At 43.5% G+C, this 22,311-nt stretch overlaps 1 protein-coding gene across 1 annotated transcript in view; it reads left to right on the top strand.

Moving 5' to 3' along the window:
• LOC144783948 (uncharacterized) overlaps window positions 1-22,311 on the top strand; it is a 376,042-nt gene that overhangs the window by 67,349 nt on the left and 286,382 nt on the right. The window contains exon 20 of the mRNA XM_078662677.1: window positions 16,759-16,871. Within this exon, the coding sequence (XP_078518803.1) occupies window positions 16,759-16,871 (113 nt within the window). The remainder of the gene's footprint in view (window positions 1-16,758; window positions 16,872-22,311) is intronic.

Genomic DNA, 22,311 nt, shown 5'->3' with positions numbered 1-22,311 from the left:
GTAGATCGAACTCCTCGCAGTTGAAGGCGGGAGCACCAGTGTCGGCAGGCATCGGGGCTGTGGTGCGAATTGCAGCGGTGCGGCATGCGGTGGTCTCAGGTCGATGTGCAGGCAGCCGCTCGGTGACGGTCATCCAGCGGCGTCTGTGAAGCCAGAGCTGCAGTGCGAAGTAATGCAGTGCACGTTACGGTGCTGGCAGGTCACAGTGCAAGCAGCTGAAGCTGAAGCACTGTCGTCAGCTGATGAACTGAAGTCGATGGCACCAGCGTCGGTAGACCAAGGCTGATGTGTAGAATGAGGGGCGGTGTGTCGTGTAACTTAGGAGCGGTGCTCTCGGACCACAGTGCAAGCAGGGACGACGATGTTGGTGTGGAGCAGCGTCATCGGGGATACAAGGACGGCGGGTGAAGCGAGGCAGTGCGAAGTGCGGTGCCCACAGGTCACGTTGCAAGCAGCGGCTCTGTGGCAGCTTAGAACGGCGGCGTCGATGAGACGAGGGTTGCATGCGAAGTACGGCGGTGTCCTATGCGTTGCCTTCAGGACATGGAGCAGGCAGCTGTGTCAGTGATGCCGTGGGTTGCTTTTCCTTCTGTTGCCGCACAAAACACACAGTTCCCAATGCTGGTAGCAGATAAACTTGAAGTCTTTTCTGTTCCTGAGATTTCTTGAACAGGGGGCAAGCTCTACCTCAAGCCCTTGGAGAAACTAAAACAAAGAAGTTGCAGAAAGCTCAGTCCAGTCCTTTCTCTGCTCAAGACAGAAGCAGCTACTGCAGGCCAACACAGCAAAGTGGTAGTTCCTCCTCACAGCTTTTCCAGCTCCTCTTCTTGGCAGAAGTCCAAAAGAATTCTAAAGATCTGGGGTCTTGGCCCCAATATTTATACAGCCTTTTCCTTTGTTTCCTTGTGGCAGAAATTATCTGGCCAAACCAGTTCTGTCCTCTCTGGTCCAGCTTACTGACAGGAGGTGGAAACAGCATTGTGTAAGGCAGACCAGGCATATTCAGGTGCATGGAAATCTCCTCCCACTACTCTAAATGCAGCCCAGGTCTATTCAGCCCAAGCCTGACTCATCCAGGAAAGGCAGGTCACACCTCAACCCCCCCAGTGGCTGTCTACAGTGAATGCACATCCCCAGCCCCTATCACTCCAAATCAGACGGTCAATCCACAAACCAGTAGAGGCACGCAGGATGGTTAAGCAAGAAGCTGCCTACTTTCTAAAAGTTAAACAAAGGAGGGGATTGGCCCTATTGATAAGTGGCTAGATAGGGCCTGGTAAAGTTACACAACAAGAGACCTAGCCACCACATTCAATGCTGTTAACTATTTAAGCAGACAAAGGACCCAATCTTGATTCTTTGATCCTGGTTATTTATTTAACCATTTGTTGCATTTGATTCTATTTTTTCAATATCATAAACGTCTGAAATTGAGAAAACAATTTCTATTTCAACACAATACTTTACATTATTTGAACATGAAATGAACAGCAGTACATTAAACACATGAAAACAATAATGACTATCTAAATTGTACACCAGTCAGTATTTCTGTTAGATATTCATACATGCAGCAAACCTCAATAATGTAATTTATATGGTTCTATTTGTTAGGATGCTGCCCATCGGGAAACAGACTTTTTCAAAAGCAAAGCCAACTGGGGAAGAGTGTTATAAAATAATCCCTCAAGGCTGCTTCTATTCACAATTTAAAGGATCCTCAATGGTTAAAAATATAAAAATAATGTTTACTAAAAGATGCATTTTTACATTTTGAGTTTAGGTATACTAAACTCCATTTCTCTATCTTGTCCCATTAGGAAGTTATATAGGTAAAAACGAAATACATTGGGGCCGATTCACAGAACTAACTTAAGACAAAATCCTAAACTTACTACTTTTGGTATTCACAGAAGTTAGGATTTTGTCTCAAGTTTGTCTTAAGTCTGTCTTAAGTATGTCTTAAGACAAACTTAAGACAAAATCCTAAATTCTGTGAATACCAAAAGTAGTAAGTTTAGGATTTTGTCTTAAGTTAGTTCTGTGAATCGGGCCCAAAGTATTTCACTATCAGGATATGTCACACACACCAGTACATGTCCTACTTTCACATACACTGCACCCTGTCCATTGGGGTACCTTGGGCCTATCTTAGGGGAGACATGCATGTAATATAAGGGAAGGTTAGGGCTTGGCAAGTAGGTGCACTTGTCAAGTCGACATGGCAGTAAAAACAGCGCACAGACACTTCAGTGGCAGGTCTGGGATACCTTTACAAGGCAACTTCTGTGGGTGGCACAACCAGTGCTGCAGGCCCACTAGTAGCATTTGATTTATAGGCCCTGGCACTCTGAGTGCACCTCACTAGAGACTTACCAGTAAATCAAACATGCCAACAATTAAAACACCAATCCATAACATAATTTACAGTAGGAGCACGTGCACTTTAACACTGAATAGCAGTGAGGAAGTGCTCACAGACACTAAACCAGCAAAATAAGTGTCAAATCCAGGAGGTCAGAAATCAGAAAGACAGGGGAAACATGCTAAAAGATGACAGGTCTAACCCTGGGGCTTCTGAGTCCTCTACTGTACCTGTGAAACTAAAGCCACACTGACAATGGGTGTTATATCTGGAAACAAAAGGACATTACAGTGTCATTAATCAAGAAGTGATCCACTCTCTGGCTGAGGACCCAGAATTCCCGTAATAACTGCTCGGCCGGTAGAGTTCGCAGAGTTTTGCCCACCCCACGCTCTGAGCAGGGAGCTCTGAAACACTCTGCGAAGTGGAGCAGATTGTTTTCTCCCTCGCGGCCCAGCAAAGTTAAGTTAGCGAGCGAGAGAATTCACGCTCTATACCACATCCCTGTGAGATTTCTGAATGCAGGCGGTCGAGGCAGGTCGCTACCACTCATGTTGAGAAGGCTGACGCTTGTGTTCAGAAAGCTGTCACTCGAGTAGAAAATCTACTTGAGCAGCAGAAAGAAGAATCGCCCTCAGGCGCTCCGAGTGATGCTGTTAAAAATTAGCGCAAACAACATGACATAGTGGACTCCACTGCTGGCGGAACTCAGCAAAGCGCAGCAGAGTTTTTTCAGCACTTCGCAGAGACCTAGTCTAGGCTACTAATAAGTCCAGGCAGCAAGGAGAGTTTAGGGTCGTTTATCTCAACTGGAAAAAAGAGGCAAGATGTTCACAATCTCTGCTTTCATGCTGCTGCGTTCAGGGCAATCATCATCATATGAGTGGCAATAGGCTGACTACAATTGCAGAAAGTGTTCCAACAATTCCACAAGGTGACAATGAGGCCAAATGGCAGCGTTCTTAACTGGTAATGTTAGCTTCCCATAATAAAATGCAGTACCTCCTATTTCCTACAGAAAAGATATATAGTTGCTGCAATGGTATACAGAGCAAGTATTTGCTGTTTTGGATACCTATTAATACTTGAGCAAAAGCCAGAATCTTGAGTTTCTGAAGGAAGAAAAGTTAGGTTAGATAATTGATGTCTAAAATGGAGTGGAACCCTGATCCCTATCTCCTTACAAGAAGTATAAATAAGATTCCAGTACATCAGCAGGATCAGGACTTAAACTCTTGCTGAGCATAATCTCTGCACAAATAGGTGTACCTGTCTAACTCATGCCACAGCTTTCCTTGATGACATCAGTTTTACGTTGCCTCAGGGAAGAGCATTTGGTACAATGTTCACCTGTATGTATCCATGTTACCTCCCTGTCATGTTGGAGAACGGTTGTCTTTTCATCAAGAGAGGTTATTAGCAAAATCAGAAATTGAGAGGACAGTGGGTCATCTACCATGCAACTGTGGGAGAGGATGCTACACTGCAGTTTGGCAAGTGATAGCTACCATGGTATACAACCTTTACAACGCAACTTTTACCACGACCTACCATTACCACGCATTTTTTACAACGCAGAATCCATTACAACGCATACCATTACCACGCATGTATTTACAACGCAGGTACTTTTACAACGCATACCATTACAACGTAAGTATTGGTAAGTATATTATTTTATTAAAAATATTATTTGGTTTTTTTTGTAAAGGGGTATTTTTTGGGTTCAGGGTCAGTTTTGGGTTTTTGGGTAAAGGGGTATTTTTAGGGTTCAGGGTCAGTTTTCAGTTTTTGGGTAAAGGGGTATTTTTAGGGTTTAGGGTCAGTTTTCAGTTTTTGGGTAAAGGGGTATTTTTAGGGTTCAGGGTCAGTTTTCAGTTTTTGGGTAAAGGGGTATTTTTAGGGTTTAGGGTCAGTTTTCAGTTTTTAGGTAAAGGGGTATTTTTAGGGTTTAGGGTCAGTTTTCAGTTTTTGGGTAAAGGGGTATTTTTAGGGTTTAGGGTCAGTTTTCAGTTTTTGGGTAAAGGGGTATTTTTAGGGTTCAGGGTCAGTTTTCAGTTTTTGGGTAAAGGGGTATTTTTAGGGTTCAGGGTCAGTTTTCAGTTTTTGGGTAAAGGGGTATTTTTAGGGTTTAGGGTCAGTTTTCAGTTTTTGGGTAAAGGGGTATTTTTAGGGTTTAGGGTCAGTTTTGGGTTTTTGGGTAAAAGGGGTATTTTTTGGGTTCAGGGTCAGTTTTGGGTTTTTGGGTAAAGTGGTATTTTTAGGGTTCAGGGTCAGTTTTTAGTTTTTGGGTAAAGGGGTATTTTTAGGGTTCAGGGTCAGTTTTGGGTTTTTGGGTAAATGGGTATTTTTAGGGTTCAGGGTCAGTTTTGGGTTTTTGGGTAAAGGGGTATTTTTAGGGTTCAGGGTCAGTTTTGGGTTTTTGGGTAAAAGGGTATTTTTAGGGTTCAGGGTCAGTTTTGGGTTTTTGGGTAAAAGGGGTATTTTTTGGGTTCAGGGTCAGTTTTGGGTTTTTGGGTAAAGGGGTATTTTTAGGGTTCAGGGTCAGTTTTGAGTTTTTGGGTAAAAGGGGTATTTTTTGGGTTCAGGGTCAGTTTTGGGTTTTTGGGTAAAAGGGTACAGTGTAAAAATTAAATATAATTAAATTTAAATTACATTAAATTAAATTAAATTACATTATATTCATTTTAATTAAATTAAATATTAAAAAATATTATATACTTACCAATACTTACGTTGTAATTGTATGCGTTGTAAAGGTATATGCGTTGTAAATACATGCGTGGTAATTTATTTATTTATTTATTTATTTAATGGTTTTGTAAAGCGCGTAGTAACTCAATGAGCATCCCAGCGCTGACCTGATTCTCCAAGGGTTTCAGCTGTCTGATGAACTTATGTCTGCGGGAAAAGGAGGGTCTTTAGGGTTTTTCTAAACTGGAGGTAGTTCGGTTCTGTCCTGAGTTTCCGTGGTTGATGGTTCCAATGTTTTGCCGTGTGAACCGAAAAGCGACGGCCACCGGTCTTGGCTTTCCTAACTCTCGGGACTGCGATAAGATTTTCTGCCCCGGACCGGAGGTCTCTCTCCGCTTTGTATGGGATTAGGAGTTCTTTGAGAAGGGGGGGACCATTATTGTTGAGGGTTTTATGGGCCAGGCAGAGGGCCTTGAAGACGACCCTTTCTCTGACTGGGAGCCAGTGGAGGGATTTAAGAGCCGGCCTGGCGGAAGATCTTCCTGGTGTGCCCGTGAGTAGGCGGGCGGCGGCGTTTTGGACTTTTTGCAGTGAGTTCAGGGTGGCTTCAGGGGCTCCCAGGTAGATGGAGTTACAGTAGTCTAATCTTGCCAGGATTAGACCCTGAATGAGGAGCCTCCTTGCGGTCTCAGGGAGTAGAGGGAAGACCTTCCTGCAGGCTCTGAGTAGCCCAAAACATGTCCCTGCCGTTTTTTTAGCCTGGGTTTTAAAGCTCATATCCTTCTCAATCCACACACCAAGGCTCTTGACCTCTTCCTTGGGTGTAGGAGGGTCACCTAGGCAACTAGGCCAAAGGTGAGATGGTAGAGAGAGCCCCTTGTGGCCCATCAAGAGGATCTCGGTCTTGGACCCATTCAGTTTAAGTGAAGAGAGGTTCATCCATCGGTGGACCTCGGAGAGGCAGCTGTAGAGATCCGATGGGGCGTGGTGGGGATGTGAGAGGGTTACGACCAGTTGAGTGTCGTCGGCGTAGTTGATAATTGATACGCCGAACGAACTGACCCTCTTCTCCAGTGGGGCCATGTACACGTTAAACAACGTGGGGCTCAAGGATGAGCCCTGTGGTACTCCACACCGGAGGGGGAAGGTGTGCGTTGTCATGGATCCTGCGTTGTAAAAAATGCGTGGTAATGGTAGGCGTGGTAAAAGTATGCGTTGTAACGTCATACATCCAGCTACCATAGCATGTTTTAAGTCTCCCATCACTTTGGTGGTGAATTTGTGGGCAACAGTGCTTCCACCATAATGTTAAGAAGGCTCAAATTGGCACTGTTTCATTTTTTCAGTTATGACCCCCCCCCCCCCCCCCCCCCCCCTAAACCATGTCTGTCAAAACAACAAGGAAATGGCCACGATGCACTTGGAGATTTCTCCCAGCAGGTGGCTATCATTGTCTTTTTTTCCTGGTTGCAGCAGCCACGCTTTTTATGAAGGCCATGAGGACAAACATGCTTAAAGCCTTATTCTAAGTGGTGTGGAGGTTCTGACACCGTTACGCTGGCAAACCCTTGGTGATCAGCCTACAGCAAAGCCTTTTGGATAGCAATTCAAACTGAGACTCCATTTTTGAAAAACAAGCGGGCCCCCCACCGTTCAATAAGGCGGGATGTCAATTAGGTGGGCACACATCATTTGTTAGTTTGTGTCTCCATAGATGGCAAGTTTTCAGTTTGCTTATGTGTGACATTTCCATGTTGTCCGCATGTGTACAAGTGACATTCTGTTGGTAAATGACACTTCGAGTGGCACTTTCTTGTGAATAAAAGTATGCAATGAAGACCATACAAAGAGATAAATATTGGAAATGACCTCAGTTGAACAATGAGATGCTCGAAAAGGACCTTAAAACTGCAGGAGGACCTTTGAAATGAAAAGTCAGAAACCTACTTGGTGGTTACTGCAGTTGCTGGAGAATTCGAGGGGCAATCTGGTCACAGACTTGACTCACCATAAAAATAGCATACAGGGTTAACGTAAAGCACAAGTTATAACATGCAGGTCACAGCTTTATATTTTATGCAGACAGCTCAGTGTGTTACTGCTTTTGCCACAGAATTTCTTTTAGGTTATCTGCAGGTCACAATTTATATGCATTGTCCTACAGCTCACGGAGTTCTCAACTAGCATCAAGGAGCTACATGCAAACTAAAATGCATGCGGATAGAATGTTACTGTTTTTTTCCTAAGTCTTTCAATATGCCAAGATTAGTATGAAGGGCTCTTTTGGGGAGTAATAAATACTCAATATGTGAGTGCTGTTTTTGTTTTGCATATTAAAGAGTATTAGTACAGTTACTCTTTCCTTATTACACTGTATTCTTCAACCATAAACACGTATCCTCACATTTTCAAGACCTTAAATTGATCAGTGCAGAGGACTTAATGAACCACCTATATCATGCTGCTGCTTGCGTGAGGGCTGCAACATAAATAGCTTAAAACCAATGCACACATGTACTTGATTGTTGTAGCTGATCCTTTGTAGGGCTTTCAGCTTTGGGTCTAACGCTGGAGAAGGTGTGATCATTAGCACCTCCTTCTTCTCACATCGGAGCAGGGCCTGGACTGGTAAAGAGATACAAAGTAAAGAAGCAAAGCCCAAGCTGAGATGACTGGTATCCTAGCAACCATTCACCGCTAATCGATCCCTTGTCTCACTGCCTGGAGCACACGGCAGAGAAGCCTCTCTGACTGGATAATGGAGTGCAAACCAAAGCGCCTTGAACAATTTGCTGAGAGGAGCTTTATAATGCGTAACTTTCCATTTTAGGGCCAGATGTAGGTAATTTTATTTTACCACCTCTTAAATACCGACTCATACCGAATCGGTATTTAAGAAGTGGTAAAATATAAGTACCGAGATGTAGGTAAATACAGATGTGCATTTACCGAATCGGAAATATTCGGTATTTGAAGCCCATAGGAATGATTGGGCATTTACCGGTCGGTATTTACCGAATCAGTAAATACCGAATGTCACAAGGGTGCAGGGGGTGTCACTTTGACACCCTCTGGCACCCCCAAAAGAGGCTCGGGTGCCATGTGGCAGGCATACCTGCCCTAAGGGCAGGTCTGCCTGTCATATGGCATAGGTGTGCATGCACACATGTGCATGCACACCAGAATCGGTATTTTACCATCAAATAGTATTTGATGGTAAAATACCGATTTTTTAATGCTTGTGGGACTCAGAAGAGTCCCACCTACATATCAATTTTCCCGAATCGGTAAAAATACCGACTCGGTATTTTACAGAATCGGTAAATTTACCGAACGGTAAATTTACCGATTCTGTAAAATACAGGGCCCTACATCTCAAAATGCATTTACCGGTCGGTAACGGCCAAATTCGGCCGTTACCGACCGGTAAATGCCTACCTACATCTGGCCCTTAGTGCGGTAATTCAGGGACCGACAGTAAAATGAGTTACCCGAACCCATGATGTCGCGTAGCTAGGGGGGGGCGGACCGCCCCAGGCGGCACTGTGTTGGAGGCGGCAGCCGCGCGGAACTGGTGGCCCGTTGCGGTGGCTTTTATAATTTATTTGGGGACAGTCACTGTCTGACACTTTGTCAGTCAGTGTCCCCAAATAAATTCTAAAGGCCACTGCAACGGGTCACCACTGCCGTGCGCGCGCAGCCCCCGTTTGGAGCAAACTCACGTCACCTTCTACGCTGCACGCAGGTGTGGTGCGTGCGCGAGGTCAGAGCATGCAGTCTCTGTCTCTCCCTCTGTCTCTCCCGGGCAATCCGCGCATGGAGGTACTGGCTAAGGCAGGGAGGAGTTACGGTCGCACAGTCATGCAGGAGTCAGCTGCCGCCCTCAAAGGTTTGTGCTGCACTTTTAGCTAGGCTGCGCCGTAATTATCACGTCACATTTCTATGCTGGCCTAAAAACGCACACTGACACTTCTACCAATGCCACCACACTGATGAACTTCACATTTAAAATGCCCACGCCATGCACATAATTGTGCATTTAATTCAAGGACAGCCACGTGCACTGGCCATTATTGTACACAGTCACCCCACTTGTTTATTTTTGAGTGACGCCCCTCCGAATTTAGTCACCATAATAACAACAGCAAGCTCTGTCCCAGCTCATATTGATGTGGTGCCTTCTATTGTTTTCTGGTTTATGCAGCAGTTCAGTTGTTTCCAGAAAAGACGATATTTTTTTTGTGTTGCATATTTAACTTGATGGTGGTCTGGGCAGTGGGAATCACCTCTCACATTTCCTGGTGAATACTCTTGGCGCCGTGTGTGAGTTGAGCACTGCTTGCAGCAGTTTATTCTCTCCATGCGAATGGTGTCCTAACTGGCGCACACCGGCCTGTCAAAGGTGTGGGGAGTGAGTCCAAGTCGACCCTGGGTGCTTTTGGGTACAAGCGGAGTTTACCATATATGATTTAAGTAAGTGGTTTGCACCCGAGTAAAAAGCAATGGAATTGCATTATAAAGAGGATGTAACATCAGTCAGCTACTGACTTTGGAACTGAGGAACAGAAACAGGGTTGACTCCCAGCATAGGTTGAACATCCTGTCATTTTGGGCAAATAACTCCCCTTGTTCATAAAGTCTATTGTAACTGGTGCTTATTTACAGCCATTCAATAACTTTCGGCTGAGCTGGCGCTACATAAAACTGCAAAAAGGAAAATAATTAATTTAGAGAAGCCAGGGTCTTCAAAAGGCCAGTGACATTTTTGGGCCTGTTAAATCTCTTGTGCAGACTTTTACTGTTGATATCCTGAGTTTGTAAAACAAAAACTGGCTTGCAGCAAGCTTAAATACACGCACTCTCCCATCCATACCTTGCAGAGACATTGAGGCGGTAGCTTTCTGTTTATGCCCGTCTCTAATGCAACCCCTGAAGTGACAGTTTTGGGCTGATTGTTCTGGGTTGTTTGTGGGTGCGTTGGGTTTGCTGCTCTGGCTTTTATTCTGGATATTTCTGATATTACTACCAAAAACCTATCCTGCAGTGAACTCCCATATGCACGCTGTCTCCCAGTACAGACCCTGAAGTGTAGGTGCGACAGGTTTACTGTATGGGCTGAATTTTTGGGCATCTAATTCTGGTGCTGTGCAACAGTTTTAAGATCTCAGAGTTCCTAGTTGCTCAAATGTACCTGGGTGTCTTATTGGATAGCAGAGGGTCGTTCAAACCTCAATTAGAATCGCTACACCAAAAAGGAACCATGACCTTCCTTGCGATGAAACCCTTGAAGAAGCTTCTGCCTGACCACACGCTCGACCCTTTCCTGCAGGTATTGAGAGCTCGTCTCCAACCGACTCTCACATATGGGAGCGAATCAACCTTCGGAAAAGACGCGCTGACAATAGACAAAGTAATCGCCAGAACCTATAGGTCAATCTTTCAGCTTCCTAGTTATGTCTCAGCAGCACAAATCCGTCTGGAGTTTGGGGTACAAAAGCAAACAGTGGAAAGAAGGGGCAGCTTCATAAAATGCTGGCACAAGATCAGAAACGCAGAGCTGGGCACCCTAAATTCCCACCTCTGGACTGAACTGCAAAGACGTGAACGATCAAACGCTAGAGAGTACCTGATGGAATCTCTACAAAATTTGGAGCTGATTGGCCTCTGGAACAGCCCAGTAGACCACAAACAATTTAAAAAACTGGTAACAAAAGTAACTAAAATAACATCCTTACTGGAAGATGAAGAAACTCTGGCAAAAAGGGCACACGGCTGGATAGTCTTAAACGACTATAAAACTCTAAAGCCTCAAGAATACTTAGACCAAGGATTTTAACAAAAGATTAAAGAAAAATTCCTAAAGCTGCGGTTAGGCATTCTCCCAATTCTCCCTCATCTGGCTCCATGGAAGAGGACTCAGGACGACCAAATTTGCCGACTCTGCAAAACAGGCCCCGAAGATCTAGTCCACACAATATGTATTTGTCCCAGCTTAACGGACCTAAGGAGAACACTATTACGTGCAATATGGAACCAGAAGGGGATTAGATCCTGCCGACAGGCAGTCAAACTGTGCTTCAATCCACAAGAGACCCAATTAAACTGCAGAATTACAAAATACCTTGACGCAGTGGCAAAAAGAATTAATGAAGCACAAAAAGACGTAAATGTGCAATAGCCAGTCACTACCCCTAGCAACTATGAGCCCATGATCCAAACGAAGCACATTAACTGACTCATGGACAATATGTACTACGCAAATAATTTTAAATGTTTGATAACCAATTTTTTATGCATTTTAAATTGTGAGTTTTAATTAACTGTGCAATAAAAATTTACCTTACCTTAGTTGCTCAAATGGGTGTCATTTCTGATATATATATGTTTCTCTCGTCTTTATTGCTTGATTTTTGGCTCACGAGGAAATGTCACTCATAGTCGTTGAATGTCACTCATAATTACACTTAAATTATTAGCATGTCACACATAAGCAATCTGAAACCTTGGCAGCTATGAGTCTTCTGTGATGGTCTTGCTCTTCCCACTCAGTGGTCCTCGCTTAATCTTTCCCGTAAGATGTCTATTTGCTGATTTAGTCTGCTATTTCTTTGTTGGGTACTTTAACTTTGAGCCTTTTTGGACTCCTCTGGGGTTGTGGTTCTCTGAAATATTTGCCTCACTATTATGTAACATATAAACATGTGCAGTGAAATCTTTAGCAATTTACTGCACTTTTCACCTGCACTCATCACTTAGGCATTTCACAATTTTATACAAATCTGATGAATCCAACAATGTTATCAGTGGTTACCAGTAAAACACTGGTTTTACATGTAAACCATGTACAGTTCTACATTTTTAACTTATTGCCCTTCTGGGAACTTATGGGAAGCCACGACTGTCCAAATAATTTTGAAAAGTCTGGTTTGGTCAAAGCTGCAACATATCTAAGAGGAGGCTGAGGTGCAGCACCTCATATATCTAACAACTTTAACCTAAAGTCTAGTTTAACGCAGAATGTGGGCCAGATGTGGTTGATTTCATGTATCTGCAATATTGCCTTTGACACACCGATATGGACCTACGTTCTTTGTGGGGGTCAGGAGTTTGGAAGAATGGATTTAAATTTGGTTGCATGGTTTCCCCTTGTCTGGTTGCTTGAGGGTGTTGATGGCACTTTTGCAAATATTTTTTGTATTGTATTGTAATTGCATTTATATAGCACTCACTACCCATAACGAGGCATCAAAGCGCTTTTTCAGCGAGTGGCACGCTACTCCGGAACACATAAATGAAAAGTGGTGACTTAGTATAGTGAAAATTTGAAAGAAATTTGAGGGGTGTATATGTCAGTCAGTTATTTGGGTTGAGAAGGATAGTGGAGGGATAGAAGAGGGAAAAAGGTTTGCATTTATATAGTGCTTGCTACCCTTGATGGGGTGTTAAAGCGCTTTTTTGGCAAGTGGCACGTTACTTCGGAACCCAGAAAGGAATAGTGGTGAATTAGTATAATGAAAATATGAAAGTAAGGTGAGTGGTGAATGTGTTAGTCAGATTATGTGGATTGAGAATGATAGTGGAGGTATGGAGACTTAGGAATTTAGCACTGATCTTCTTTCTTTTTCTTACTTTATCACAATTTTTGTTATGGATTGGCAGTCGCTGATGATGAGAACCTGAGGATGCAGGCCAGTACCAGTCTGCAGACTCCCATGGTGTTACTCTCGTGAGGCACTGCCAATCGTTTTTCACTTTTTTTCCTTTCTTACTTATGTTTGGTCATTTCACACTGGAAGGTGGGATAGACCACGGGAGGCAGAGCTCACAGACGCAATTAGTATAATGTATAATGAAATATGCAAGTCATTTTTAATAATTTGAGTGGTGGATATGTTAGTCAATTATTTGGATTAAGAAGGATACCGAAGGGGTAGAAGAGGTAAAAAGGCTTGCATTTATATAGCGCTTGCCACCCATGTTGAGGTGTTAATGTGCTTTTTCGGTGAGTAGCATGCTACTTCGGAACCCATAAAGGATTAGTGGTGAATTAGTATAGTGAAATAGGAAATTTATTTGAGTAGTGGACATGTTAGACTGTTATTTGGATTGAAAAAGGATAGTGGAGGTAGAAGGGAAGTATTTTGAATTTTTTTTTGTTTTGTTGTTGCTATACCCTTCATTACGAGTGGTTATTCCCCCAGTAATGAGGACCAACGCCCAGATCTTGCTGCTTACTGCACCTAAATGCCATCTTCCGGTTTTCCCCTGATAGATATCAGTAGGTTTGGCCTGAAAGCATTTATCAAGGGAACATGGTTTTCATTCCAAAACTCAAAAGTCCAATAAGTGTGGTTCCAGGAGCTACCGCACATAGCAGAATTTAATGCAAACTTGTAAGGAAGGCAAAGACAAACTTACCGTGGGAGATTTTTCAGACAGCATAAAATTGAAATTTCTCAAAACCTTAGCAGCATAAAACGGATTTCAAACATTCTAACTTCATGTAGGGCTGATAGGTGGTATGCACTCCTTTCGTGTTGTAATTGTTCACGCAACTCTCTGATGGATGTCACATGCAGTTTTTCTGAGTCCCCAGATAGATCTTGCAGTGTAGTGTGTGTGTTTTTTGTACTGCCGGTCACCGGTGTATTCAACTGTGTAGTCTTGGACTGTGTCATGTATGTGCATGTAACTTGCATGATCGAGGTAACTATTAGCAGCGATACTACGCGTCTCTCGGACCTCTTTCAAGTGCTGGCCGTCTTTTTTCAACCCAGCAAGGGGGGGGGCGGCACTCTGAGGGATAGCCCTAGTGCCACAAGCTCTAGCTACGCCCTGGGGCACTTCACACGGCTGGCAATGGGTCTACCAGCAAAAGCTTTTTAGGGAATTTGAAGACAAGTATACATTTTCCCTCTTCCATGAACATACCAGGCTCCCTGTGAAGCAGCACTTTTCACAAGAATTTTACCTCCTGATCCACAGGTTTGAGTCTCCATTTCAGTCATCGAGATTGCTCTAAGAATTATTTAAAGTACGTTGGTTGTTATTAGCTTGGTTTACACTCAATATGATATATCTATTTGGACGTTAGTACTTTGTTCCCCCATTACTCACCGTACCTAGAGTTTAGCAGATCAGGGGTCCTATTACAGATAGAGTGCACTTTTCCTGTTTCTGCCATGATACACCTTAAAGCAGATGCACTGGCTGCAAACAGGGAAAGTGCAACCAATTAGGAAGAATGACTGCTTACAGGGCAGCTGGGATTTTGGGGCAGCGCATTCAAGAGAAATACGTCGTAGCTTTTTGAAAGCTGCTCTGTGTTTCTCTGTGCGGGTGGCAACCCTTCTGCATTTTCAAGAGGGAAGAGAGATCCCCTTGCAGGAGGGTGCAGTGAATTACTGCACCTGCATGCAAGGGGAAGTGTGGAGGGTCCATAGGAATATGGCGCTGGCAGAGAGGCCAAGAGATTCCCTCATTTGCATGGTGCCACGCACCCATTCACACAAGGGAATACCCTCTCTCAATAGCCCTACATGTACGCCACTATTATCTGTAATGCACACGCATCTGCAGCCCCTTCTGTAATATCAAAATGCTCCGGGCGCGAACAAAGCAGTCACAAAAGCCAGTTGCACCCTGGGGCACTTCTGTAATATGGGCCCTGAAAGTTAAATTGGTGGGTGTCTTTAAGGGGAAATCAAGCTAGTGTAGAGAAAAACAGTTCTCCTTTGTCGGTCCTGAATCTCTAGCAATCACCAACAATGGGTATTCTAGAATATTTTGTTTATTTGATGAAGTCATCTGAGGTTTTGAGATCTATTACGTGCCTGGAACAACAGGGCATAACCCTGGTGGTTCAACATCTGGCAGGTTATCTGAATGCCAGGGTGGACTAACTCAGCCGTTGATGCCTAGCGGATCACGAGTGGCGTCTCCAGTCAGAGGTGGTGCAAGGTCTCCTTCAGAAAATGAGAGAATCTTGGTTAGATTTGTTCACTTCCGAAGAGAACACGCAGTGTCAGCAGTACTGCGCACTGGAGTTTCCAAGGCTTCTATCGCTCGGCAAAGCTTTTTGTCGCAAGTGGAGCTCAGGCCTATTGTACGCCTTTCCGCCATACCACTCCTGCCCAGTGTTCTGAAGAAGATCAGGAGCGACCAGGCCCAAGTAATTCTTGTGGCTCTGGACTGGGTGATGAGAGTCAGGTATCCAGAGCTTCTGAGAATGAGTATCAATCCTCCAATCAGGCTGCCCCTTCAGGAGGATCTTTTGTCGCATGGGAGGGTTCTCCACCTGAACCTGTCAACTCTGCGCCTCCATGCGTGGAGATTGAGCGGTGGCAGTTGATAGCTTTTGACCTTCCTCCCGAAGTCTGTAACGTTATTCTGGCGTCCAGCGACTCTCCACTAAAACGGTATATGCCGGCAGTTGGCAGAAATTTGTATTATACTGTACAGAAAGGTCCATTGATCCCCTTTCTGCTTCTCTTTCTACTGTCCTTTTATTCATTCTAACCCTTGCCCAGATAGGCTCTGCCTTGGGAACTCTTGAGGGTTACCTTTCTGCTCTGTCTGCTTTTTTGCAGCTGCCAGACCTCTCTCTTTAAGTCTCCTATTGTAAATAGATTTCTAAAAGGGCGGGCTCACTTGCTTCCACCCACGCACTTTGGGACCATAATTTAGTCCTTACCTGTCTGATGTGTGCTCTGTTTGAGCCTTTGCACAATTGTCCCCTCTGGCTGTTGACCATCAAAACAGCCTTCTTAGGGGTGATTACATCTGCCAGGAGGGTGAGTGAGTTAAAGGGGTTATCTTGTTTGCCTCCTTATCTTATGTCCTTTCCATACAAAGTGGTGCTTTGCCCCAGGGCATCCTTTTTGCCAAAGGGTGTGACCCCATTTCATCTGGGTCAGTCCATCATTTTGCCCATTATCTTTGCTCCCCCTTATCCCTCTAAGGAAGAGGAGCTTCTCCACCGACTGGACCCAAAAAGAGCGTTGTTGTTCTACCTTGAAAGCACAAAAGAGTTCCGGGTGGATGACCAACTCTTTGTGGGGTATGATGGAGCAAAGAAGTGAAGAGCAGTGCAGAAAAGGACCATCTCTCGCTGGGTCGTTCTCTGCATCAAAATCTGTTATGCCTTAACAAAGAAGCAGCCCCCTGATGGGTTAAGTGCCCAATCCACCAGGGGAAAGGCTGCGACTACGGCCTTGGCTCGGGTTGTCCCAGTCCAAGACGTCTGTCAGGCAGCGACGTGGTCTTCTTTGCACATGTTCGCAAAACATTACTGCCTTGATGGACAGGTGTGCAGGGATGGACGTGTCGCCTGTTCAGTCCTGCAAGACTTCTTGGTTTAGGATATGAGTCCACAGCCCACAGCTGGGATGGCTCGTGTATCTGCAGTAGAAGTCTCTATCAGATGAACAAGTTACTTACCTTCCGTAACGTATTATCTGTAGACAGAGTATATAAGATCAATTATTAAACAAAAACAATGTTTACAGTGCTGCTTGCATTACTGGTAATTTGGCACTCACCCGCTCTTGCAGTGACCTGGAGCGACACTCTGAAAAGTTATACTGGTATTTCCATTCCCTTAAAACTATACAGTATTGAATGTACACATATCTACACATGCCTGCGCTTATCGCTTGTATTCACTTATAATAACATTTTACGACTTTGTTTCTAAATAGGTGTTGCCTGTGAAACTGTTTCTTTCAAAGACTGGGTGGACAACAACGTTGGGAAATTCGTATTACAGGCCACATTTTCAGATCTCGTCCTGTTCAACCAGAAGCTGAATACGGTAAGATAATACCTTTCCCCTTCCAAAACTTCACACAGCTTGTACAAATATATGCTCACTTAAAACAATAATCATGCATACAATTGCAGGTTAACAGGTCCTTTATTTTTTTTTAACAGGTCCTTTGGTCATGATATAAATCTTTTAAATTATTACGGAAAATTGTGTGTAATCCATAATTGTAGGGTCAGAGGTATGACAGAAGGAAATGTTAGTTTATATTGGGATGTACAATATAAATCGCAAATCCATGTCTACTACAGAAATATGATATAAAACATGTAAGGGAGCGAGATGAAAACATTACCTCACATCCTCTCTCAACTATTCCCCAGATAACTAGAATGGCCAGTGTGCTTTAGGGGCTATCAAACTAACATCCTTATCAACTATTGTTTATAGGATCCGCTTAAATTTGATACCGTCAATAATGGAATACTCTGTCACATATTTAGGATATTCCACAGTGCACTGTTTCCCTTCAAGAAACAACTGTGTGTGTCTTTTCTGCTACCAAGTTCCCAAATCACAATACATGGACCTAAGAGGAAAGTGCACATATCTGAGGTCCACGGTATAAAGATTATTGACCGGCACATTATCCAACTAGACGATAACTTTTTGATGTTATGCATGAGTGTGGGGCAGTCACTGGTGTGCAATGACCAGTGAAACTCTACCTGCATCACAACTCATAGCCAATACAAAGTAGTGTAAAACAAGTGTTGATCACGCTATGGTGAGCCTTAATGTGCAGGAACCCAATCTGAAATTTGCTGTCATCATTAGTAACAACGGATTATAAATTCTGGACGTTGTCACCTCAGCTCCTAATGGAAAAATAAACAATAAGGTACTCACAGAGAAAACAGACATGAAGGACTTACTGAGATGTGGTAGTATCTACCTGAGCCCACTGAGAGAACGTCAGCCATTGAGGCACTTGCTGTAGTTCAGGAGGAACCGCTCGGAGGCTACTGACATTAATCCACAATTAGGCTTAGTAGCATAGACATTATTGAGCTATGGATACCCGACTAGGGTGGTGAGAATTCCTACAAAAGAGCAAGGAGTTATCCACAGCAATGCCTTCTTGCAACCAAGATAAAAAAAATAGAGCAGAATCAGTCTACAGTATTAAATACATAAAAGTCTATTGGAAAAAAGAAAATCATCAAAAGATGTTGGAAATTATCAATGTAGGGGGTAGAAATGCATCAGTGCTTTTAATTTTAAGAAGAAGGGTGTGCCTCTTCATCAGGGCACCCTGAACCCCCCCCCCCCCCCCGGCTTTACCAGCTACAGCGGGGGTGGGGTTGTTTATTGGGTTCTTATTGGGGACTCTTATGTCCAACTTGGCAGGTATCACTAATAGAAAGAAAGTTAGACTGATACAAAAAGGAAAGGAGGGAATGGGTGAGTGGATGCATGAGTAAGTGAAATGAGGGATGGATGGGTGGGTGGATGAAAAGATGGATAGCTATGCGGGTGAAAGGATGGGTGAATGAAAGTATGGGATGATTAGGGGGTTGGTGGATGAAAAGATGAATGGATGGATAGGTAAGTGGGTTAGGAGGATGGATGGATTAAAGAATGGATATGTGGGGGAAAGGATCAGTAGGTAAAAGGATGGATGGGTGGGTGAAAGGATGGATGAGTGGGCAAAAGGATGGGTGTGTGAAAGGATGGGTGGCTGGAAGTATAGAAGGGTGAAAGGATGGATGGATGAATGGGTGACAGGATGGGTAGACGAGGCGGTGAAAGGATCGGTAGATGAGATGATGGCTAGATGGGTGATTGAAAGATTGTCAGAGTAAATGTAAATCTGAAGATGGATGGGTTGAAGAAAGAATGGCAGAATAAATGGAAACCTGAGATGATGGACGGGTGATAAAAAGATGGAAAAGATGGCCAATCTTAGTAGGGTGGATGGATGGATAGGTGGATGGATGAAAGGAGGGCAGAGTAAATTGAAATCCAAGAGGATATCTGGATGGAGGATGGATGAAAGGATGGCAGAGTAAATGGCAGAGGATGGATGGATAGCAGAGAAAATGGAAATCTGAGAGTATGGATGGGTGGGTGAAAGCATGGCAGAGTGAATGGTCATTTGAAACGATGGATGGTCAAAGGGATCAATTGATGGATGAGAGGAGTTATTGATGGATGGGTAACTCAAATCTCTGTGACCAACAGCACACGCAGGTTGTATATTCTCTACCCTGGCCTTGTAGGCGGTGGGGCACATGGTGTCTGCGGTTGCACAAGATATTGGTAATGGATCAACTGAACCCAGGAGCAGGAATTCCATTTTTTTGGTTGTTGGGAAATGGCCAGGTACCCTTCATCTAGTATCTGCCATCCTCCTTCTCTAATTTGAACTAAATCTGAGGAATTTAAGATCGGCAGGGGAGATGTTGGTGATTGTTCCCAAAGTAAAGAAGGTGTGTAGAGGCGGGAGCTCGTTCAGCCATTTAACGCTGAAATTGGTGAATGCTCTGCCCCCTGAAGGTTCTTCAAGCTCAGTCCGGATGTCTTCTTAGAAGAAAAAAAACGTGTTCTTTAGCTCAGGATTTATGGGGGTTTACCAGCTGCATTTAGTCCTGGATACCTGTACCTAGCACTGGGACATCTCACATGAGGCAGCTATGCTCTTTAGAAAATGCATTATTAATATTAGAGAAGAGCTATGGAATCCAATGTAGTTAGCTTCCAGGATATGTGATAATGCATGCTGATGCCTACAAAGGTCTGGGCAGAACCCCATATCCAATGGCAGTGATTACAGAGAATTAGGAGAACTAGCTTTATTTGCTATATGTGCTTATTCAGAAACTGCATGCTATGAATAGGGCTGTTACATTGATACCTCCATGTGATATCAGGCGATTGAGCTGTATCTTATGGTCGCTGGTGTCAAACACAGCAAAGAGGTCCAAGAAGATCTTAGTATGTATAATGCCACATACTTAGAGGAAAATATGTCTTAGACTTGTGTCTGTACATTTGGACAAACTATGGAACTCTTCAGAAATCAAATACATATATTATAGAGAGAGCTATTTGAAATTTACATACCAAGTAAAACAATGACAGAAATAATATGGTCACAAACTACTCGACTGGATCCTTGCATTCGGAGTGCTGGAGACAGTATTTTCAACAGAGAAGACTAGATGTGTGACTGTTCTTAACCATTAAGAATATGATCACTGTTTCACTAAACTGTAAATAACCCTCTTAATCTTTACACATTGGGCTTCAGCTCTTGAGTTTAAGACAGGGCCCTGATTCATGCTGCATAAAGGTCTGATTTTGACCCTGTGAGGTACAGGTGGTTACGAAAGCATTACTAAGGAGGGGAGCAGTCACCAATTGATCTAGAGAATGTATTCATCAAGAACTGATTATTAGAAATGTGTTTTGTTAATCTGTTGGGGATGAGTTGATGGTTTTGTGAGTTACTGGAGTTATTACCCATTGTTTGAGCACTGTTATTGTTGAAAAGAACAACAGAGATATATATTTTTTTAAACAGAAAGATTGGAATTCCAAGAAGAACTACATGATGTATCACTAATGTAGATTAAGTGTGTGGCTCCCAGGTCAAGGAATTCCTTCATTTTGCTGAAATATCAGATAATGGGGTGAATATGGTTTCCAGTACCTATTTCTTAGCAGGTTGTAGTTATAAATATTTAATACCTGAGAGCAAATACATCAGGGTCTTCATTGTATGTTGGTGTGTGAGGAAATCAGTTACTTACCTGTAACTTCAGTTATCCAGTAATGGTATTTTTCATAGATTCACATGCTTGAAGGTCGAGGTGGGAGTCTCACGGTAAATGTATATTAGCAGTAAATCATTTTACTATAGGCTATCATGCATTGAACAGTCACTGTATCAGACCATCCATATCCTTTTGTAAAATGAACCAAAGTTAAAACGCAACCAATCAGACATCAACACCATCTAGAATACTACAGAGAGGCAAGTCCCTCAGATTTTCTACTGCACTTCGTTGTGACAGGGAGTCTCCCTGAGCTCTGCTAAGTGTTTCTCTTCATCTCGGATATTTGAATTTCAAAATGTCAGATTCTTCAAAGAAAGGCCTCTTCAGACCTTGTGGGTCATGTCGTAAGAAAAGGCCGCACACTGAAGATCCCCACAATGATTGTATTTACTGCTTATACACTCTTCATAAGGTCAAAGACTGTAGGATTTGTAAAACTTTCTCTACTAAGACTTTAAAAGACAGAGAAGATTGGTTGCTTATTTGGTTAGAAAAACTCAAATCTAAATCTTCTGTGCTCTCTGATAATGAAGACAGTTTCAGTTCCCAGACATCCAGTGAACTTCCTAAAAAGAAGGATATATCTTTGGAATCTCCTGAGGGAAATAAAAAAGCATCAAAAAAGACCCATTGTGAGTCTGCGCATACTGCCTCAAAAAAAAGGGAAGCAACCATTCCCTTCTGAGGAAACATCTGCCTCAAAAACCGCTTCTAAAAATATGAAAACTCCCTCAGAAGAGACTGTGAAGTCAATTGTCGTTGCTGAAAAGATGTCGTTGACGCTAAAAGAATCTTTGGAATTCATTTCCCAACAGTTGTTTACCTTGCTTACATCGTCTACGGAGGCTTTGTCGACTAAGAATAAGCCGACGGGATTTTTGCTGTTGTCGACGGCATCTAATCCACAGTTGGTGCTAATCTCTTTGTCGGCGCCTACAGCCGACTACACTACTAGCGTCGACACCTCCACCATCGACGGCGCCTCCACAGATAGCACCTCTTCCATCGCCGACGACAACTTCTTCATCGACGGTGACCGCTCTGTCGCCTCCACCAATAATGACAACAACATTGCTGGCCACCGTCTTCTCTCTGTTGACGGTATCTGCATCACCGTCGATGAAGGCTTGGTCGATGCATCAATTAAAGATACCTTTCACCTTACAGATAACACCTGTTTTGCCGTCAAAATTCTCGCCAACTGTGCCTTAATTAAGAGGTTTTTTCCATTATCCTTCTCAGATTTCACCTTTGCTTTGGACAAATCACAATTTAGGATGCCATGCCAAGAACCAATGATCCAGCTGCCTGTTGCATTGGTACAGGATTTGACAGCTATGTTGCATGACTATCATATCCGTTTCCCTACAGCAGCGGGAACAGCGCAAGTAGCAAAATCTCCACCTCTTGCCACAGATTCTCGACCATTGGTAACGCCTATTCTGGAATCAGAGGTTTCTATACCTGTGCAACAAGACCATGTCCTACCGGATGACGAGGCAGAAGAAGGTGAAATTCAATATGTTCCACCAGTTATTAATGAATGGGAAGATTATTTAATTCCTACGCCTTCTCCTCAAGCTCCTCAGGCAATTGATTCTCCCCTGAGGATATTGGCGGCTTCCATGCCTTGATGGAAAGAGCAG

Source organism: Lissotriton helveticus, chromosome 10 (genome assembly GCF_964261635.1).
Source record: "Lissotriton helveticus chromosome 10, aLisHel1.1, whole genome shotgun sequence".
Classification (NCBI taxonomy): Eukaryota; Metazoa; Chordata; class Amphibia; order Caudata; family Salamandridae; genus Lissotriton; species Lissotriton helveticus.
This window is presented reverse-complemented; position numbering and strand designations above follow the sequence as displayed.